Consider the following 19,658-nt stretch of genomic DNA (forward strand, 5'->3'; position numbering starts at 1 on the left):
GCCCCCTTCCGCCATGGCCCCGCCCCTGCGCTCCTGCATTCCATCTCCACGCCCACGCGCTCGGGGCCCTCCCCCCGCGCAGCAGGGCCCCGCCTCTCAGATTTGCCAGCCCCGCACTCCACCCTCTCGCGTTCTGGCCCCGCCCCCGCGCTCCGTGGCCCCGCCCCCCGCACTCCAGGGCCCCGCCCCAACGCTCTCTGGTTCCGCTCTCCCGGGCTCTGGTCTGGCGCTCGGCCCCGCCTCCACGTTCCCTCTGGAGTCCCCGGAGGAGTTGCCGCGCGGGGGGAGGCGTGGCCGTGGTGCCGGCGGAGGCGCGGGCCGAGCCGCCAGGACTTTGGCTTTGACACGGACGGCGAACTGGAGCCGTGGCTTTGGTACTCGGCACCGAAGCGGTCCTGGCGGATCCCGCGTCCGAGTCGGGCGCAGGACTTTTTGCTTCCATCAACGCAACTGCGGCGACGCCGCAAGTCCTGGTGCAGCCTCGGCGGCCGGATTTCACCGCCGCTGCCGCCTCCGCGCAGCCCTGCAGCTCTTGCTGGCTCTGGGAGAGCGACTCTAAGAGTTTCTCCCGCAGAAAGAGCCGGGACGCGCGGCTCGAGGCGGCCCAGCCACTGACCCACACCTGCGCGGGCACCAGAACTGGAGGCAGGGGGCCCGCGCAGTCCCGGGTTGAGCTCAGGCTTCCGAGCCGCAGGTGGAAGGACGCCCCGGGGGAGCAGCGGAGAGGTGGGGCGCGGGGCCGGCGGCGGGTCTGGTGGGGGTCCGTAAACCCCTTCTTGGTGCCTATACTAGTGAGGACGGGATTCCCAAGTTGCAGGTGGTGCTGAATGTCCGGCGGGGTGGGCGTGGGAGATACACCCTCTCTGCTGCCCGAGCCCTGGTAGGGGCGACCTAAGGGGGGATGGTGGTGAGAGGAGAGTAGAGGCAGGGATCAGAGGTGTGGGCTGATGAGGATAGGTCTCTTTCCAAGAGAAGAAGCTCATAGCCTTTTTGGACCCGAATGTGATAAAAACCAGACCTCTTCAGAGGGAAATCCATACGGGCCAGCCTCGCTGTGTGTTCAGGGGTTCACGGACAGCCATTAGCCTGAGACTCCTGGTTAAGAACTCCTGCTCTAGGTAGGGAATGCTAATGCAAACTGATTAACTGATCCAATCGATTTGTGTGTTTATTAATTTGTTTTCCAGGTGGCCAAGTGAAAGGTACTTTTGGACACCCTGGGCATGGAGATTTAGTGTTTGTCTTTGGTAACCGTTTCATTCCCTGCATCGTGTACCTTCCCTCCTTCTGTGCCTGTAAGGTTTGTTGGGCTTCCTCCCTAGCCAGAGAGTTCTTCTGCGGTGGTGAGGCCTCCCTGGGCCACTGACCCTGGCCGGCATGGGGAGCACCCTGGGCTGCCACCGCTCCATACCGCGGGACCCCTCGGATCTATCCCATAGCCGCAAGTTCAGCGCGGCCTGCAACTTCAGCAACATCCTGGTGAATCAGGAGCGGCTCAACATCAACACGGCCACAGAAGAGGAGCTGATGACCCTGCCTGGTGTGACGCGTGCGGTGGCACGCAGCATCGTGGAGTACCGCGAGTACATTGGTGGCTTCAAAAAGGTGGAGGACCTGGCGCTGGTCAGCGGCGTGGGTGCCACCAAACTGGAGCAGGTCAAGTTTGAGATCTGCGTGAGCAGCAAGGGCAGCTCCGCGCAGCACTCTCCCAGTTCCCTGCGGCGGGACCTGCTGGCCGAGCAGCAGCCTCACCACCTCGCCACCACTGTGCCCCTCACCCCACGGGTCAACATCAACACGGCCACCCCTGCTCAGCTCATGAGCATACGAGGCCTCACGGAGAAGATGGCTGTGAACATCGTGGACTACCGCCGCGAGCATGGGCCCTTCCGCAGCGTTGAGGACCTGGTGAGGATGGGCGGTATCAACGCCGCCTTCCTCGACAGGATCCGGCACCAGGTGTTCGCGGAGCGGTCCAGGCCCCCCTCTACCCACACCAATGGGGGCCTGACCTTCACCGCCAAGCCTCACCCCAGCCCAACCTCGCTGAGCCTGCAGAGTGAGGACCTGGACCTCCCGCCAGGGGGGCCCACCCAGATTATCTCCACTCGTCCTTCCGTGGAGGCCTTTGGAGGCACAAGGGATGGGCGGCCGGTGCTGAGGCTGGCCACCTGGAACTTGCAGGGCTGCTCAGTGGAGAAGGCCAACAACCCCGGGGTGCGAGAAGTGGTGTGCATGACACTCCTGGAAAACAGGTGAGGACAGGAACCATGGAGGGGGTGGGGTGTGAAGACAGTTCTTGCGTGGCCTCATCTGTACACGCAAATGAGTGGACTTTTGGGGGGTAGGGAGAGGGCAAGATTATTTAATCAGTGTTCTTGAGGCCCCAGCCAACATTGTCACCTGCAGCTGAGCTCTCTCTCCTGCTCCAGAATTTTCTGAATACAGCTATCTGGGCTTGTGGCCCATGTCTTAAACCTGGCGTATCTGAGATCAATTCATAATTTTGGGGTAAGTTGAGATTGTGTTGGTGTTATTGTTCTGGAAAATGTTGTTGGACTTAGAGGACTTCATGGGGTTTACACCAGATCAGACACTCAGAACCTGGGAAGCGTCGCACAGTTTTGCATATGAGAAAGAGCTAGTTGGGATTTTTTAAAAAATGAGACACAAAGTCACTTTTGTTTCACCAAATATGCCTATTTGTGTGCACAAAATCAACTTAAAGGCCAGGTATTTGCAAACACATACACGCTATATATTCACCAAAATGCTGTGAATGAATCACTCCTCATTCTTTTTCCTTATTTAGCCTGAAGTTGGTGTTCAGGCCCACAACTGCAACCCCAAATGTATGTAACCTCTCCTGTCCCATAGCCAGGAAAGGTCAGGCTGACATGTGGTGACTGTTGGCCAGATTTTCCCATTTTGAACCACAGGAGAAGAGACTTGTAGGATGGGCTCTTATCGCAGCGTGTTTACATTATTCACAACACTGCTTTCTGTAGGAGCTTCCATTAACCCCCTGTAAAACAAAACAATATTATTGTAGCAGTAACTCCTGCTGTTAGTAAAACAGTGTGGTGTATAATGTAATCAGCTTGGGGAAGGAAAGAAATATCTTTAATGGTCTCTTCTTGGCCAGAAATCCTCTGGTCCTGGTGTTGAGGGATTACACCCTGCCACCCACCAGACAGACATGTAGTGCGTCTGTGGCCACTAGCTACTTTCCTTTGCACTGGATTGTTGGTGAGCCTGACAGTTCAGTAGCAGCAGTTTAGTGACGCGAAGTGAGTTCTCAGCGGGCAATCACAGTGCATTGTGGCAGAGCATCAGGATAAATGAGTGAGGAGAAAACCAGGTCACACCGTTTCCCTGGCACTGTCCCCGTGGCACACTCTGATCACAGGACTGAGGGATCACGCACCAGGTCAGAGAACTGGACCGGGAGAGCTCCCCAGCACTCTGCCTGCGCTGCTGTGTCCTCTGTTTTGCACTGTAACTCACTCCTTTTGCAAAATCATCTTGTTCACAGGTGAGAACTGAACTTGATGCTGGGTGATATTTATCAGGAATGGCTTGATAGTTGTTTCTCTTCATCCATAGCAACTTGGGTGCATGTATGGGAAAGGGGAAGGGAGGGTAAAGGACGGATGGCTGTTTAATTCTTATCCTCAGTTTTCTTTTTTTTCTTTTTAAATTTTTTTTTTAACGTTTATTCATTTTTGAGACAGAGAGAGACAGAGCATGAACGGGGGAAGGTCAGAGAGCGAGGGAGACACAGAATCTGAAATAGGCTCCAGGCTCTGAGCTGTCAGCACAGAGCCTGACGCGGGGCTCGAACTCACGGACCGCGAGATCATGACCTGAGCCGAAGTCGGACGCCCAACCGACTGAGCCACCCAGGCGCCCCTCCTCAGTTTTCTTAAGGCTCAATTTGCGGGGATGAATCAAGATCTGAAATTGCCCAGGGGGAGTGACAGATCGGGCAGCTCTTGTCCATTTACTGTGACAGTGGTTTTTTTTTTAAAAAAATTTTTTTTTTTCAACGTTTATTTATTTTTGGGACAGAGAGAGACAGAGCATGAACGGGGGAGGGGCAGAGAGAGAGGGAGACACAGAATCGGAAACAGGCTCCAGGCTCTGAGCCATCAGCCCAGAGCCCGACGCGGGGCTCGAACTCACGGACCGCGAGATCGTGACCTGGCTGAAGTCGGACGCTTAACCGACTGCGCCACCCAGGCGCCCCTGTGACAGTGGTTTTTAAAGTGTGCTGTCTGGACCAGCATCAGCGTCAGCTACTGACTCAGAAACTCTGGGTTTCTGTGTGTTCACGCATCCTCCTGGTGGTTCCGATGCTCACTGAAGTTTGAGTCCCATTGTACTATGTGCTGGGTGATCAGCTGCCCCCTGGTTTAGTCTGTAAAGCACCACCTCCCCCTTACTGGCTTTTCTGACAAGGCCAGTGAATCCATGCAGAGCCTTCCAGGTATTATGTTTTCTTGGATTGTTCTGATCATCCCTATAGTTGTCCAACGTAAGATGTTCTTTCTGGCCAGAGTTAAAGGGCTTATTCCGCTTTTAGAACAGGTGAATGTGAAGGCTAGAAAATGGGAGAGAGAGCAGGGGACAGCTGGCCTCAGAGAGGGCTCTGCTCTGCAGTGTGGACCTGGGTCAGCCAGGGAAAGCACTAGCAAGTCGAATCCAGCATGGGGTTAGGGTTTGTCCTAGAAGGATGATGATTTGTTGAAGACATTTAATTGTTGTCCTCAAGTGAGAGTGCTAGAGCTTACCCAGACCTAGTAGGGTGTAGAAGTAGCCAGGGCGGTGACCTAGGTCCTCGTCACATATCTCACATTTGGCCCCCTGTGTCGTCCTGTGTCTTGGTTTCTTTTGCGTGTTCACAATGTGTTCAGAGTGTTCTTGGCACTCGTACCACCTTATTAGCATCTGGTAAACATATAGTAATGGGCTTAGGGCTTGATCCCCTGTAGAGCTGGAGTGGATCCATTTGCCTGTGTGGCTGTCCTAGGGTACCAAAAGATGGCTGGCTGTTCCAGAGTGGCTCACATGTCCTCAGAACAGCAGTGCACATTCTCCAAGGGCTGTGTGTTCATCCTGATTCACAGAAATCTCTCACCATCCAATTGATGCCTTCATTAGCAAGAGGAAATACATTTAGTGTGGGCAAGAATGGATGCAGGAGATTTTCTAGGTGATTCTTATTTTCACACCTGTGTGTGTGTGTGTGTGTGTGTGTGTGTGTGTATATGTATGTATATATGTGTATATATATGTATATATGTATACATACATATATATAACACAAGTATTCTGGCTATGTCTTTTTTTTTAAATTTTTTTTCAACGTTTATTTATTTTTGGGACAGAGAGAAACAGAGCATGAACGGGGGAGGGGCAGAGAGAGAGGGAGACACAGAATCGGAAACAGGCTCCAGGCTCTGAGCCATCAGCCCAGAGCCTGACGCGGGGCTCGAACTCACAGACTGCGAGATCGTGACCTGGCTGAAGTTGGACGCTTAACCGACTGCGCCACCCAGGCGCCCCTCTGGCTATGTCTTCACAGTGTCTAACGCTTCCATATTCATTTCATTTCCCCATTAACCTTGGATGTAGGTAATGCTTGCTTTTAGCAATGATTCTCCATCTCTGTGTGAGGAAACTAAAACCAAAGAAGTTAAATGACTTGCCTTCATCCCATAGCTCATTAGTGACTCGGCTGGGACTAGAACCCAGACCTTCTGACTTCAGTCCCGTGCTCTTTGCAAGCGTGCTGTGTTTTGTAAGCAAGCCACGTTGATCCTACCTCTTGTTCAGGCATCCCGCCCTCTGCCCAATCAGGGGCACTTGCTGATTTGTGTGCTAGTCACATTTAAGAAAATAAGTCCATTGTAAGGGCATTTAAAAAACCCATGGCTCCACCTTTTTCGGTGTAAAATTGGTGAAATTCCTTAACATTTCCAAGCCTCAGTTTTTCCATCTGTTAAATGTAGCTAACGAAAGAAAAAAAAAAGAACCCTTGAAAAAACATAAGAAAAAAATACTTCTTTTGCAAAGAGAATAACTAACTGGCTCTTCGTTTTCCTTTCTGTGGGTTTGCTTTAGCAGGTGTGTTTTCTTAGGCCAAAGGGTACCTGTGTGGGACCCTAAAGAGTTAGAGTCCCTTTTTGCCTTGAGATGCTACTGCTGGGTGGACAAGAATGTGTGAGTAATAAGAAACCGTGTTTTGCAGGAAACTGAGGTAGGACAGCCGAAAACTAGATAATCATCCAGTCACCAGTAGCCTTCAGGGACATCACCCTATGGCACAGAACAGATGGGTTTCATCAGATTCCTTTGCCAAATCTCAGTCTTGGGCAATGTTTTCCCTTGTTCAGTGTTTATGGAGCAAGGCAGAAAGAGGAATACTTCTGCTAAACATCCTTACAAAATCTGGTGGCAGCCCACATATGGAATGAAGATTAATTTTTAATTTTTGGTTTTTGCTGAGTAGTTGTCCTATTTTGAAAAGTCCCTTTGGTTTGTGACAATATAAGCCCTGGAGGCGCTGACTTTGGTAATCTCCAAAAAAAAATTAATAAATAAAGAGATTTAATATCCCACTGCACACTGGGGCGCCTGGGTGGCTCATGTGTTTGAGTGTTTGACTTCAGCTCAGGTCATGATCTCACGGTCTGGGGGTTTGAGCCCCACGTCAGGCTCTGGGCTGACAGCTCAGAGCCTGGAGCCTGCTTTGGATTCTGAGTCTCCCTCTGTCTCTTTGCCCCTCCCCCACTTGTGCACACATGCATGCTCTCTCTCTGTCTCTCTCTCTCTGTCAAAAAAGAAATAAACATTAAGAAAATATCCCACTTGCACATTCCCCAATGGCCTCTATCAGAAAGGAACATGTCAAAGTCTTCGGCCTTATAATGGTCTCAGTCTGTTTTCTTGCTACATGTCTGTCTGCAGTATCCAAGCACAAGGTGAATTAGTGCCTGGCAACATGTACTGATTGTGAGAAATGGGATTTTAGTTGATCTGACTTGATTAGTAAGATCAATATAGACACAAGCCATCTTGTCATTTGATTCATTCATTGAAAAATACGTATTGAGTAGCTGCTGTGTACATGCATATGCTAAATCCAGGAATCAGCCTGGCCTATTATTTAACACAGTTAAGTAAATGTGAATCAGCTTGTGCGGCTCAGCCTCAGAATAGTCTGAGAAACCCAGATTTTGGGGGGAAAGTGACTGAATGTGATTGATTTCTGGTTATATTTTTCCTGTACGAATAATGGGCTGAATCTGGGAGATTGAAGGGTGGGGAGATGCAGCCGGACATAACGTCTGGGGCAAAACGCCCAGCAGTCTTCTTGCAGTAGAAATTGGGAGAACTGTTTTGACTATGGAAACCGAGGCTCAGAGAGATTAAATAGCGTCTGTGTGGCCTTCAGAAATGTTGATCGGAGTCAGGATTTGAAGCCAGGCGTTTGTCTGATTTTCGAGTGGGGAGTGTGAGTGTCTCTTCCCAAACACCATGTCCTTTCACTGACCCCTGGCACACCTGCTTTTTCCTCTCTGTCTTGGGTCTTAGGCTGGCCAGGCATCAGGGCTTCACCTAGACTCCTAGGACCATGTCAAGCCTCCCGAGGCCTCTGCTCCCTTCCTGTTTTTGTTCCTCTGAAGGACAGGGCTTATGGCCAGAGGTAGAGCAATCCGGAGGGCGTCAGGGCCTCTCCACCCGGCCCCTCAACTCTGAGTCTGTGACCTTGGCTCAACTCCAAGGTAGAGTTCCGGTTTTGTGAGCCAACGAGCTCTGGGTGGTTTCCAGAGGGAAAGGTGGTCAGTAACAAGACTGCTGTGTATTAATAAGAGAAGATAGCGTGAATGAAGGGAAATCCTGGTGTGTGCACCATGCAGACTTTATTTCACCAAAGGGGAAGATGTTAGTTTATCTTCCAAGAAAGATGGGCCCATTTGGGATCTGATTTTGGAGGCTTGATAGTATTGCTTCTCCCAAGGGATATTCATTCCTTTATTATCTGTTCATTCGGCAGATATTTTTTGAGCTCTTACCAGGGTTACTAGGTTCTGTGTCTGACTCCTAATAACAAGACACGGTCCCTGCTCTCATGGAGCTTCCATGTAAGGTGGGGAAATGGACAAGTCAATGCATAATAGATAATTACAGATAGTGGTAAATGCTGAGGAGGATGGTGGCCAGTTGAAGAGAAGCCTGCTGAGGTGGATGGGGGTCAAGGAAGGCCTCAGCTAAAGCTGATGGATGAGAAGGAGGCATAGGAAAAGTTGGGCGAAAGGGTACTCCCCTAGAGGAACCAGCAAGTGCAAAGGCCCTGAGCATGCTTGCTCCAGACAGAAACCAGAGTTCTGGGAGCGGTGGGTGGCTGGGGGTGCAGGGGGAGGCAGGGACAGATGGGTGGGGCCTCCAGGGCTCTTATTTTCCCAGGAGGAGGCCACAGAAGATTAGAAGCAGAGGTTAGCGACTTAACCTGTTACCAGCCTGTTCTAGCTGCTGGGGTTGGGGGAGGCACTTGGAGCAGGTCCTGGAAGGTGGGTAGTGGGTACAGATTGAGAAAGTTAGATTTCAGAAGAAAGGCTACAGAGGATAGTGAGTGGGAGAAGGGAGAGTGGGGTGGAGATGAGAGCATCCTTTAGTGGCAAAGACTGGAAAGCCTTGCGTGTATTCAAGATGTTGTGGGGATTAACCATGTGGATCCCTAGAAAACAGGCTCACAGGTGAGGAATCCCGGGCTAGCTCACACACCTCTGTGTTGTGATGACATGATGCAACTTGCCGGCCTCACCCCTCCCCTCTATTCTTGCCTCACTCTGGACAGGTACACAGTGCTCCTTCTGGACAAGGCAGGTCTCAGTCCGTAGTGGATAGAGGAAGAGGTCTTGTGGTCTGTCCTCTGTTCAGACCGGGTGTCTAATGGGGCCACTTTCTTTTTACTATCAATTATACATGTAACAAGGGCATATTTGGCGGGTTTTGGGTAGCTATTTGTATTAAGAGACATTTAAATGAGTTTAATTCAATATTGATTGAACACCTACTCCTTGTCTCTTCCCCAGTTGGGTTGGGGACACAGGGAGAGCCTACTCTGTCATCAAGCCTACCCTCACAGTCTTACAAGGGGATGCATTCACTGGCACTTACCAGGGTGCCACGTGCTAGAAGGGAGGAGGTGAAGCTTAATCACAGGGATCTGGTACCTGTCTGCTCGGCTCTGGAGGTTATGTGAAGTCCTCAGTAGAGAGGAAAGATGAGGGGATAGAACCAAGGCAGGTGGTTGGGAGGGAGGGTGGTTGAGAGGAGGGTGGGATCTGAGGTGTAAGAGCGTCATGGCCCTCAGGGTGAAAGTCAGCAGCCCCCCCCCCCCCCGTAGTTCCTGACACTCAGGGGTCCAGGCTGGCTCACTGGCCAGGCTTATAATCTGAAATATTCAGGCGGGGAACACAGCAGGTTTCCATGAACGGTGCCTCACAGCAGAGAATCGTATTGAGGTATGTGTTATTTGCAGAGTGTTATTTTTATCTCAAAATTCCCCTACTTTACAAAAAGATTTTATCTCAGAATTCCTTAATAACGGTCTCTGCCAATAACAAAATGATGCGTTTCATTCAAATTTGATGTGCTCATCACAGACACCCAGTCTGAGTGCAGGGATGAACAGTTGAGTGGAAATTTCACACCAGTGACTGCCAGCATCGAAACATCCCACAGATGCCACAAAGATGCCCTGCTCTGCTTTCAGGCACGTGGTCCTCAACAAATACTTAGGAGGCTCTTAAGCTCCCTGACTGTTGCCTGTGACTGTACATAGGTGTGGTCTGGACAACAGCTCTTATTGTAATATTTGGATTGACAGCTGTCAAACAGCCGGATAGGAACCCTGGGGAGGTATGCTCAGAGTAAACGTTTCATTTTAAAGACAAGGCTTGAATTCTTCCACCAAACTCCTGGGTAGAGAAAACCTGGGTTTTCTTTACTGAGCACAGATCCCTGCCTGTGTTGCTTTGTCATTTGTTTCCAGCAGCCTTGTTTCCTGGGAATTCTATTTTGGCTCAGCCATTACCTGATTAAGCTGTTAAGTTGGGCCTTCAATGGTTTTATCTAGAGGCCACCATAAACTCCCGAAACATAGTGGTTCAGCCAAGAGAATATTGTTGCCGCATTGAAGGCTGTGTGCATTTTGAGTGTGGTTTTATCACATTCCAGGGATCTGAATCCTGTTTGCTCACCCAGAAGTCAGTGAGTGAAATCTGTACTTTATCTTTCTCAGCCTGTGCTAAAAAACACGGTGCCTTTTCAAAAAAAATTTTTTATGTTTATTTATTTTTGAGAGAGAGAGCAAGTGAGCACAGAGAGGGGCAGAGAGATAGGGACACACGGAATCCGAAGCAGGCTTCAAGCTCTGAGCTCCAATGCAGGGCTCGAACTCGTGCACTGCAAGATCGTGACCTGAGTCGAAGTGGGACACTTAACTGACTGAGCCACCCAGGCACCCTCATGATGTCTTTTAAAGCAGGAGATCTCATCGGATGGATTGTTGTGGGTTGTTTTGTTTTACTTTGTTTTTGGACTGTTGTTTTTAAAAATACTGATCCAATACTCTGTTAAAAAAATATAACTTCAGAATATATTTTCACTAAGCAAATCTAGTCTGAATTAAAATTGTTTGCAGTATTCTTTTAATTAAGTGGCGAAAAAGTAAGCATTTTAGTGGCCTTGAAGTACCATGAGTGGCATTAGGCCGTGGACTCTTCTGCCAGTAGACCCAGGGCGCTGACCTTCTGTGCTTGGCGGGCAGCCTCTGCAATGTCAGGTCACTGTGTCACGTTACCGGTCAGTTCTTTGCAAAGTGGTTCCCCGTTGTTTTTAATTTGAAGACTCATTGTTTTTTGTTTTTAAAAAAACAGCAAAATACTGCATGTCCCTCCTATCACCCAGTGATGGCTGTACTTAGTGTCCATGTGGTAGTGGTCATTGTACCAAGAACAGAAACAATGATAACTAACGCTGACGACTCCTGGGACTGAGGTCACAAATGGGTATCATCACTACCCCTCTTGTACAGATATAGAGAGGTGATTCAGAGAAGCTGAGTGATTTTTTCCAAGATCGTACAGCTTTTAAGTGGTAGAGCTTGGGTTATAACCCAAGAAATTAGACTCTAAAGTTTAATGATAAAAACGAGTCTGAGTTCACTGATGCTTTTCCATGTACCTGTATTTCATTCATTGCCCTAGCCTGCCTGCCTGCATCCTAGACTAGACGTTCTCCTTCACCAACTTGGTTTGAATTCCCTAGGTCATGATCTTTCATAAATATACTGATCTATAATGATACCTGTGTGTGTCTTATATTTGTTTCTTCAGAATGGAGTGAGGATATTTGCAAAGCAATCTGAGTGCAGGATACTGTATTTTTATGACTTTTCAGTCTTTAACAGTTGTCTTGCCCACACCTATTATGACAACAGTTTCTTTAAACGACTTGCTCTTATGCAAGCTTCCCAAGCATTTGTCTTAGTTTTCTTAGAAACCACTTCTCGTTCTGCTTACACCCCTGTGTCATCAGTTGATGTCACATTTTAGAAGACCACAGTAACACATACAGCTGACATAAACAAATCTGGGGACGGATACAGCTGACCCTGGGTAAACACATGATGCACAGTTGATCTAGCCAGGAGTACTCCATGTGCCATGGGCATCCGTCCCTTGGCATGTTTTCCAAAGGGACTAAGGATAGTCTGGTGGGTCCCCTCGAGTAGAAGTTGGTTAGGAGAATACTTGTGTTGTTTTAAAAAATACTGGTATCTGGGCACCTGGGCCCAAGTTATATTATTTATGTAGCCTAGAGACAATATTTGCACTGTACGTATATTGCAGATCTCTGGCAGTGACTACAGGTTGTTACTGACCCACTATTCTTTTCTCTAGAAGATGGACTCAAAAACTGTTACTAGTTATAAGGTCAAGGGCTCATCATCCCCAAATTCCCACACCCCCCAAAACTCTCTTGCAACTTTTAGAAATAAAAGAGGTGAAGAAGTAATGAGCTTTTTTTTTTTTTTGACTTAAGACCTGTACTAGTCAGCATTTTCTTCTGTGACATAGATGGGCTGCTTATGAAATTCATGAATAACAGCAAGCTGGGAGGGATTTAAGCAAATGGACTGGACTAGATAAAGTATCTTATAAAGTAAAAAAAAAAAAGTACCTTATAAAGTTAAATACATGTCCATACATGTGAACCTGTGTAAGAGACCGTTGTATTGCAGTACCCACGTGCTGACCTCAGTTAAATGCCAGGCAAGACTGTTTGGGGTTGACTTGTAATCTTCAATTATGTTACTATTAATGCTTCCAACATTTCTAATAAAAATGCAAGTAGTTGTTAGGTATCGTTAGAACTTCAACTTAGAAAGAGAAGTTGCTTCTGTCTTTTAAACTCTTGACTAAATTTAATTGAAGAGCTTCTGAGATCATGAGATGGTTGTTCAAAACGGCCATTCTCAACCGTTTATCAAATCTTTGAAAATCAGGCATTTCTTGTCACTGATCTACCAAAACAAGGTATAGAAATAAACTAGGTGATGGGAACTCCCCTCTACTTGCTAGATGGGGTACTGCCCAATTCACAGATAGATAGATCTTCAGGAAAAAAAGAGAAATAAACTGGATGGAGAGTGAGAGGTGATGACAAGATCACCCATAACCCCCGATTTCAAATGCAATGTTTGCATTCATCAAAGCAGCTGCAGTGTTTTTATTGATTGGTTGTATAGGTAAAGGTTATCCATTTAAATGTATACATTTCTTCTAAATCACAATGATCTCTTCCAATCCTGAGGCTTTTTCCACAGAGAGGGAAAATGATCACCATTTCCGCCAAATGTGCCCTTCAATTCTGAGAAGAAAAAGTGGTTGTTCCTATGGGTAAGATGTATATTGGTTTGCGAGGGCTGTCCTAACAAACTACCACAGACTGGGTGGCCTAAACAACTGAAATTTACTTTCTCCCTATTTGGGAGGTTGTAAGTCCAAAATCAAGGTGTTGGCAGCTTTTTACTTACCCCCTGAGGTCTTTCTCTTTGGTTTGTAGATGACACCATCTTCTGACTGTGTCTCAAAGGGTCATCCCTCTGTACCTGTGTGTGTCCAAATTTCCTCTTCTTATAAGGATGCCAGCCATATTGGATTGGGGCCACGCTAATGGGCCTCTTTTATCTTAATTACTTCTTTAAAGACCCTGCTTCTAAATACAGTCACATTCTGAGGTGCTGGGCGTTAGCATTTCAACGTATGACTTGTGGAGACACAATTCAGCCTATTACAACAAAATGATGTAAGATATATTGCCCAGGGATTCCTTCTTGGCTATTTGTGAGGAACCCACACCTCTGGGTTTTTCCTGGAGAGATGATGATTCAAGGTAGTTGTTTAACCATTTAAATGCTAGAGATCATTGTATTAGAGTTTCCCGATGACAGTCTGCTCTATTAGAGAGATGGCTTTCTTGCCAGCCACAATCAGCATGGATCAGCTCCTATGGGCTGTGATCTTTCTCTCTTTGCAACTTGCCAATGCTTGGTTTTCTCCTGAAACGTAGCAGTGACCTGAAACCCTTTACCCACCCTACCGAGGCAGCAGCTCCACTTTGCCGAGTTCCTTGCTTGCCCTTGGCCCGCGAGTTTACCCCTTAGAATGTAGCGCCCTTTAGAATTGTTGAGGGAAGGTGAGATTCAGAGGGACCACCGTGAAGCCAACTCAAGTTCAGCTCCCCTTGGCTTGTGTTGTTAAGCGCTGCAGCTGTGGACTCCCCTGGCTCATGTTTCCCTCCAAAGTGGCCGTTCTGTTGTAGTTGCCCGTGTGATGCCATCTGCACACCTGGACTATATGAACAGCCTGCTTTCAGCACAGTAACAATCAGGAATTTGTGGAAAGAAGAGACCACCCCTGGCATTTATTGACCTATTTACTTTGCCCCAAGTGTGATTGCTAAGCTTTTACCTTCACACCATCCCAGTGAGGTAGGTAGAGTGTCCCCATCTTACATATAAGGAAACGTATCTTAAGGAATTTAAGTAAACTTGCTTAAGGTCAGATGGTTGGTGAGCATGGAGCAGAAATTCAAAGCCAGGAAGAATTGCTCAGAGCCCAATGTCTTTCATATTCACAGGCAGAGAGTCCATAAACTTGGAGATTTCCTAGATTTTTTATATCTAGAAAGCATGAAGAGACAAGTTTAATCGGAGGGTACTCCCCGGAGTGGGTCCCAGCTGGTATTGAGGAAATCATCCCATTCTGTCATCTGGTGAAGTCAGGAATGTGGGACTTTGGCGTGCTGGATTTTTTTTTTAAATGAGATGTAATTTACATGCCATACAATTTAGCCTTCTGAAGTGTACAGTTCAGTGGCTTTTTGGTATATTCACAAAGTTATTCAACCCTTACTACTATACTAGAACATTTCATCACCCCCGAAGAAAACTCCATATTAGTGATGCATTAGCAGTCACTCCCCTCCCTCCCTCAGCCCCTGGTAACCAGCCAGCTACTTTCCGTATCTTTGGATTTCCTATTCTGGATAGGTTATATAAATGGGATTATATAATATGTGGCCTTTTGTGTCTGGCTTCTTTTACTTACTAGCATGTTTCAAGGTTCATCCATGTTGTAGAATGTATATTTCTTTTTTTTAATGGCCAAATAATATTCCATTATGCGGATACACCACATTTTCTTTATCCAGTTGTAACTGATGGACAGTGGGTTGTTTCTGCTTTTTGGCCATTATGAATAATGCTGTGAATATTCATGTGCAAGTTTTCATGTGGGCCTGTGTTTTAATTTCCCTTGGGTATATATGTAGGAGTGGAGCTGCTGAGTCATGCAGTAATTCTATGTCTAACATTTTGAGGAACCGCTGGACTCTTTTCCAGAATGGCTGTACCATTTTATATTCCCCTCAGCAATATATGAGGTCTCCTATTTTGCCACATCCTCTCCAGTACTTGTTATTCTCTTTTTGGTCATAGCCATCATGGTGGGCATGAAGTAGTGTATCATTAGGGGTTTGAGTTATATTTCCCTAATGACTAATGATGTTGAGCATCTTCTTGTGTGTTTATTGCCATTTGTAGATCTTCTTGGAGAAATGTCTGTGCAGATCTGGGTGGGATGTTTTCACACCTGTTTCCAAGCTGATAAAATACAAGATATTTTTATACTGACTCCCTTTTTATTCCGTATTCCCCCCTCTTCTTTGCCCCTTAATCATGGGGTCATTATACTGGAACCTAAACTAGAATAATTCCTCTGTAATAGGAAAAAGTGCTTGCCATCCTACAGGAATAAATATCTCTTGCCCTATTCCTGCCCCCCACCCCCACCCCCATCCTCCTGCTCAATCTGGGAAGGAACCTTGGAGAATTTCACTTTGTGCTTCATTATTCTGGCTGGAGCAGTCTGTCTACACTGGACTTTTAATACTGTCCTTGGGAAGTACTTGGTGTCCTCTGATTTTTATATTTAAGGTATGTGTTTTGGATGAAACTTTAGCTCTTTTTATCTAAAGCCAAATACAGTACGCCAGGATCTGCAATGAGAGGCGAGCTTTGGATAGTTCATAACAATATCTGCAAATCACATTCCTGAGCCAGGAAAGAACCTTGAAGGAGCACTGTCCATGGGAGTCTGCCTAAGTCATCACAGACAAATGAAATTTTATATATAATATTTCTATAATTCCTTATTCTTTTGAACCTGGCTGCGGAGATTTCAGTCATGCTCTTCAGTTTATGGCACTCTGTCACCAGTCAATGCTAGGCCCCACTGCCATTTTGTTTTATTTGTCAAATGTCTTCTTCATCCCCTTCCCCATTCATCCCCTTCCATAGATCTCCAGTACGAAGTGTTAAATATATAGCCTGAGATGTAGATTTTAAAAATGGAGTGTTTTTAATCTGAAGAAACCTTGTATTTTTATGGTTGCCAGCTAGTCCTTTGCTCCTGACTACTGCTTAGTCATTGGCCGTGCGTGAGGGCGGGGACCACACATACTTATCCATCTCCAGATGGGGACAAACCAGTCTGCCTTGGGCTCCCTGCCACCAGCGAGGCCAGCATGTCCTTCACATACTTTTCAACCATTTGGATTTCCTCTTTGGGGAACAACTTTTCTCAAGTTTTGCTCATTTCATAAATTTTACAATTTCCTTAAAATTTTTATTGTTATTATTATTGTTATTAGCTGTTTGGAAGTGTTTGTGCACGTTCTAGATGCCAGTCCGCAGAGATTACAAAGCTCTTCGCCTGGTCCATTACCCCCTGTCAACTTTGTCTTTGGTAGCCTTCAAGCAACAGAAACTCTTTATTTTGATATGGTTGAACCTGTAGCTTCCCTTTTGGCTGCTGTTTCACAAACCCATCTCACCCTGAGTTCATGTCTACATTTTCCTCACCGCCTCAATTCATACTTTTCTTTTGCATCTAAGTTTTTAATCTATCTGGAGAACATCTCTGTGTAGGCATAAGGTGGAGAATCCACTCTTACTCTTTCCAGTTTTCCTAATACCATCTGCAAACAAGTTATCCTTTCCCCACTGATTTGGGATGCCGCCATTAGCATCACATTTAATGACCCATTTGTGTGCTCCTATGTTGTTCCCACACTGATACTGTGGCATCTGGTCGGGTGAGTCCCCTCTGTTCTCCTACTAAAAAGTTTCCCTAACCATGTAAATTTTAGAATCAGTTTGCATCTCAAACATCCTGTTGGGGATTTGGGAATTTTGACTGGGATTGCACTGACTTTATAAATGAAGTTTGAGAAAATCTGACGTCAGTGCGACGTTAAGTCCCCCTTTCTTTGAACATCTGTATTTCATTTATTTAAATCTTCTTTTGGAACATTTCATGGATCTTAACATATTTCTCCATGGAGGTCCTATGCATTCTTTGTTAGGTCAGATCGTAGATACTTTGATTCCCTGTTTTTAAAATCCCCAGAGAATGAAGTTCTACAGTTTTGTTCTGTTATTCATTCTAGTGTTTAACTGTCCTTGTTACCACAATGCTCTTCCTCCACTTGCTGTACATCCTTAATTTGTCGTTTAGGCCTATTTTGCTGACTGTTTCCTGGTAGAAGTAAAAACCAGCCAGTCAGAAGCTCTGTGACATTTGGAAGGCTCGATTTAATCGCCTTTCACCTTACCCTCTCACCCTAAATAATGTTACTTCATTTTCCCTTTCTCTATGATTCATATTTTTCAAGGATAAATCAATTCTCTGACTATATTCTAGACTTAAGATTGTCCTCTTTTTTTTTTAAGTTTATTTATGTTTTAAGGTAATCTCTACACCCAGCTTGGGTCCTGAACCCACAACCCTGAGGACAAGAGAGTGGCAGGCTCTTCCAAATGAGCCAGCCAGGCGCTCTAGAGTGCCCTTCCTGTATGAGTAGATCTACAAATATGAGTGGACTCAGTGGGAGAGCCAAAACACGTTCCACTGGCTTAAACCAAAAGAAAAAAAAAGTAGTGACCCTAAATTATAAATGTTTAAGTTTAAAATTAACGGATTAATGTTATTTGTGCAGAACAACTCTAGCCGCGAGTGGCATTTGGTCAAATTTGAGATCAAAGACCCTAGAATTATTTTTAATAGTTCAAACATCATTTATGGAGTCTCATTTTTATAAATCTTATTTGCTTCTCACGTGTCCGTGGATTCCTGTGTGTCTGACCACAGACATATGTCTGTACATGCCTCCACCCACAGAGTGTCTGGGTATGTGTGAGTTATAAATATACCCATCGTTTTAAATAGATCTTTATCTTTAGTGTTAATTGCTTCTTTCTTCTTCCACTTTCTCAGTAAGTCAAGTTGGGAGGACCTGTATGCAGTTGGCTGTGCACTGCCTTCTAACTAATTACTTGTAAGTTCTCCTCTGTAGTTGGTTTCAGCCAAGCCCAATAGTACCTGGTGTCTGATTTTTACCTAAAAGAACCCAGGTGAAAATGAGAAATTTCTTTTTCTATCAGGTTTCCAAATGGCCTGGTGGCTGCTAAAGTCAATGTCAGGTGCCATGACCTAGGTCATTTGCATAGTTCAAGGCCAAACTGTAGTTTGTGTTTGGTGTCCAAGTAGGTGCCTTTAATTTTGATGTGAAACATTTAAAACATGCAAAAAATATATATAAATGGTACTTAAGCCTTTCCCCCCTCTTGTCAATGCATTTTACTTCCTTGAGAACCCAGAGCCCTTTTATCCCACGGTCATTCTTTTAGATCTGTTCCACCCCACCCCATTGGTGCTTGGAATATTACCTTCCTTCTAAGGACTTGGAAATGCAGACGTTCACTTTCCCAGCATCCTTTGCAGCTAGGGCCTAGCTGCTCTGCAGGCTCTGCAGGTGGATGCGTCCATCCTAATCTTTGAGTTGGGAGCCTGTGGCACTGACAGCTCAGGGACGTGAAGAGCTCGCTCTGGCCGTGGGGACAGTTTACACAGGATCGTGTCTCTGGGACGGCAGAGGGTGTGGCTGCTGGCAGTTAGTGATGTGCAAGGGTGGTGCTGTTGGCTGCACAGGCTGCAACTTCGAGTTTGGAATTGTGGCAGAGGGCTTCTTGATATGCTGTCAGTGAAGTACTTTTCTGCTTAAATCAGTCACTGTTGGTGTCTGTTGCTTGCAATCAAGAATCTTGACTGATACACTCTGATATATAGGCCCTCACAGTGGTTTTAAAACTCTTTGTAACCAACAAAACCTTCTCTTAAATGAAGTCACACACATGGGGAAGCCAATGAAAGGAGAGCTTCTCTGGGTGAGGGGCCTGGGAGGGGCCTCCACTGTACAAATCACAGTTGAAATCCATGGCCCTGGATATTAACTGTCCCTGGATCAGTCACTGCCTCTTTGCCCACATTACCCAAGCCCTGTTTTCTCTGCCAGGCAGCCTCTGGATGAGCCGAGGGTGGCATTTGCTACCGGTTGTTCATTGTTTTATGTGTCCAGGCCCCTTCACGTGCCGTCCATTTCCTCTAAGACTCTGGCCTTCTCTCTGATGGCTTTCACCAGGTGAATGGTTACAAACCTGGCCCACATCCAGACCCTATGCAAGTGTGGATACCTGGATCAAAGGACATTTGTTACACATCTCTCTTAGAATCTTCTTCGAAACACACACCCATTTTTAAGATAAAAAACTTAATAGTCAACTACTCAGTGAATTTTGCCCTCACATGTAATGAAGGATGTGCCTTAGAATTGACGTCTCTCAGCCTTAGCAATTTTGACTTAAAAATTTTTTTCATTTTGAGGTTATGATAGATTCACATTCTGACATTTTGAACTAGATAATTCTTGGTTGTGGGGACTGGCCTGTGCATTGTGGGATGTTTAGTGACATTCCTGGCCTCTACCCACTAGATGCCAGGAGCACCCTCTTTCTCCAGGTGTGACAACCAAAAATGTCTGCAAACATTCATTGCCAAATGAATGTCCCCTGGGAGGCAAAATTGTCCCCTCTGGAGCCATTTGTAAAGAAGGCACAGAGAACAATGTAACTACTGTGGGGACAAGGGCTCAGCCTGGCTGATTTTCCTTGGCTTTGGTAG

General features: G+C 46.4%; 1 protein-coding gene across 1 annotated transcript in view; it reads left to right on the forward strand.

Annotated features, from left to right (window-relative positions):
- The first annotated feature begins 254 nt into the window (after positions 1-254).
- The window catches only part of EEPD1 (endonuclease/exonuclease/phosphatase family domain containing 1), a 112,856-nt gene continuing 93,452 nt past the window's right edge, over positions 255-19,658 (forward strand). Inside the window, exons 1-2 of the mRNA XM_047095773.1 lie at positions 255-726; positions 1,188-2,255. Of these exons, the coding sequence (XP_046951729.1) occupies positions 1,378-2,255 (878 nt within the window). The 5' untranslated portion in view covers positions 255-726; positions 1,188-1,377. The remainder of the gene's footprint in view (positions 727-1,187; positions 2,256-19,658) is intronic.

This window comes from Lynx rufus, unplaced genomic scaffold (genome assembly GCF_022079265.1).
Source record: "Lynx rufus isolate CCGP_SWC_20201006 ecotype Redwood Valley unplaced genomic scaffold, mLynRuf1.p SCAF_4, whole genome shotgun sequence".
Taxonomy (NCBI): domain Eukaryota; kingdom Metazoa; phylum Chordata; class Mammalia; order Carnivora; family Felidae; genus Lynx; species Lynx rufus.